We start from the raw sequence: 1,863 nt of genomic DNA on the forward strand, positions 1-1,863 counted from the left end.
GTTTTTCTCAAAGTTACAGGGCAATTTTAGATTAGTGGCTTTCACAGCAAGATGAGCTATGCCTATCATACATGTAAGGAAAGCAAGAGCAATCATCCTTCTTAGAAGAAAAATAATAAAAATGCCTAACTCCATTTTCATTCACTATATAATTATGCATAATTATACGAATGATTATAGTGAGGAATCCTTTCTTTATAAAAGTTCAGGCTTGTTTACATTCTAGGAATCTACTGAATTTCAAGGATGCAGGAATAGCTATGATTGCCTACATTACTTTTTGTGATTTGATAAAGTTTCAAAAGCTAACATACCTTGCTCAGAAGATTTATTTTCTTTATCATGAGAATTGTGCTTCCTACTATCCAGCTGAACACCAAATGCACTCCCCAGGGAGGTTGATGTTTTGGGATAAGAAACTTCCATCACGTTGACATGGCAGTTGGTGGGGCAGAAATCACTGCTGTGCAGTGGGGAGATTTTAGATTTGGCCTGTTTAAAAGTGGGCCAGGCTCTGTTCTTCAGTACACGAGAAAACTGCAAATTAGGAAGAAATAAAAAGCAGTTGAACACGCAGTAATAACTCAGATGTCTCACTTGCGTCATCCGTAACAAAATCAAAAGAAAATTAAATCGTGTCAACTGGAACGAGTGAAATAAATTATAAGTTGTTCAAATTAAATTGTTATTTCAAAACTCAAATATTCTCAATAAAGCAAAGCAATATAAGCAACAAATGCGTATGATTCCTTTGAAACTCTGATGGCAAGTTAGGTGCCAAAACAAATGAATTTCAGTGACCAACACAATTTACTAGGACTCAAATCCACAGGCTCCTAGCAGCTGAGGGAGTTTGATAGAGAAACTGCATCCAGGACACCAGGACAGGAAAGAGATCTTCCAAGCAAGGCAAAATGGCAAAATAGGGAACTTGCTAGGTCAAAGGTGGAAGAAGATGGTATTATTGCAAACACAGTCATAACGCCAAAGCATGGGTCTGCATGCAGGTCGGACAGCAAGGCGTGGTGGTGCCGACCAGAATGGCAGTGCAGCTCCATTTCCCGCACTGCCTGCTGAGTACCGGGTCAAGATTAGCTTGAAGACTGGAATGGGCTCTGCTTTTATGCCATCGAGAATAAAGTGATAACTCAAATGATTTGTACGACTTCCAAGGGTAGCCACCCGACTGCTGCAAGCCCTGCAGTGGGTTTCCATTCAAATCCATCTACTCCTCACCACGGTCGATGAAGCACCCCCAGGTCTGATCCTCACCTAGCTTATCTATCTCAAGCCCTCTCCCCCGTGGCCCCTGAGCTCCCTCTGGCCTTCACTGAGTTCCTCACACACACTATCTACTCTGGGCCTTTGTGCAGCCTGTTCATTGGGCCTCGAATTTTCTTCTTCCCTCACTGCCGAACATTTTCCTATGCATCTTCAAGTTCTATCAGATCACACGAGGCCTCCCCTGAGCTCCAGTCTAGGTTCACTTTCCCTGGCTACGCACCAGGTTGCAGCACATTGTAACTTTCCTTATAATTATGATACACATAATTATCTCTAGCTCCCCTGCCTGATTGTACCTACGTCTGTCTTGTGCACCCTTAATAGGTGTGTCATAGAGTTAGGTTGAATTGTAGTCTCAAAAGTGAAGGACCGAGAGTCACTGGCTACCTGTGTTCTAGTTATGGCTGTCATGATAACTGATATGTTGGGCAAGTTAGTGTGTTTTTATCATTCTTAGTAAAATAAGGGATACGGATTAAATAATCTCTGTGTTTTCTTCTCCCTTAAAAACAATAACCATGATCCTACTAGTAAAGTGATAATTTGGGCATGGAAAAGAATGAAAATTAAGACTACCAC

At 41.5% G+C, this 1,863-nt stretch overlaps 1 protein-coding gene across 1 annotated transcript in view; it reads right to left on the reverse strand.

Moving 5' to 3' along the window:
- The window catches only part of PREX2 (phosphatidylinositol-3,4,5-trisphosphate-dependent Rac exchange factor 2), a 306,900-nt gene that overhangs the window by 137,661 nt on the left and 167,376 nt on the right, over positions 1 to 1,863 (reverse strand). Inside the window, exon 22 of the mRNA XM_012663111.1 lies at positions 315 to 537. Coding sequence (XP_012518565.1) covers positions 315 to 537 — 223 coding nt within the window. The remainder of the gene's footprint in view (positions 1 to 314; positions 538 to 1,863) is intronic.

Source organism: Propithecus coquereli, unplaced genomic scaffold (genome assembly GCF_000956105.1).
Source record: "Propithecus coquereli isolate 6110/MARCELLA unplaced genomic scaffold, Pcoq_1.0 Scaffold8, whole genome shotgun sequence".
Classification (NCBI taxonomy): domain Eukaryota; kingdom Metazoa; phylum Chordata; class Mammalia; order Primates; family Indriidae; genus Propithecus; species Propithecus coquereli.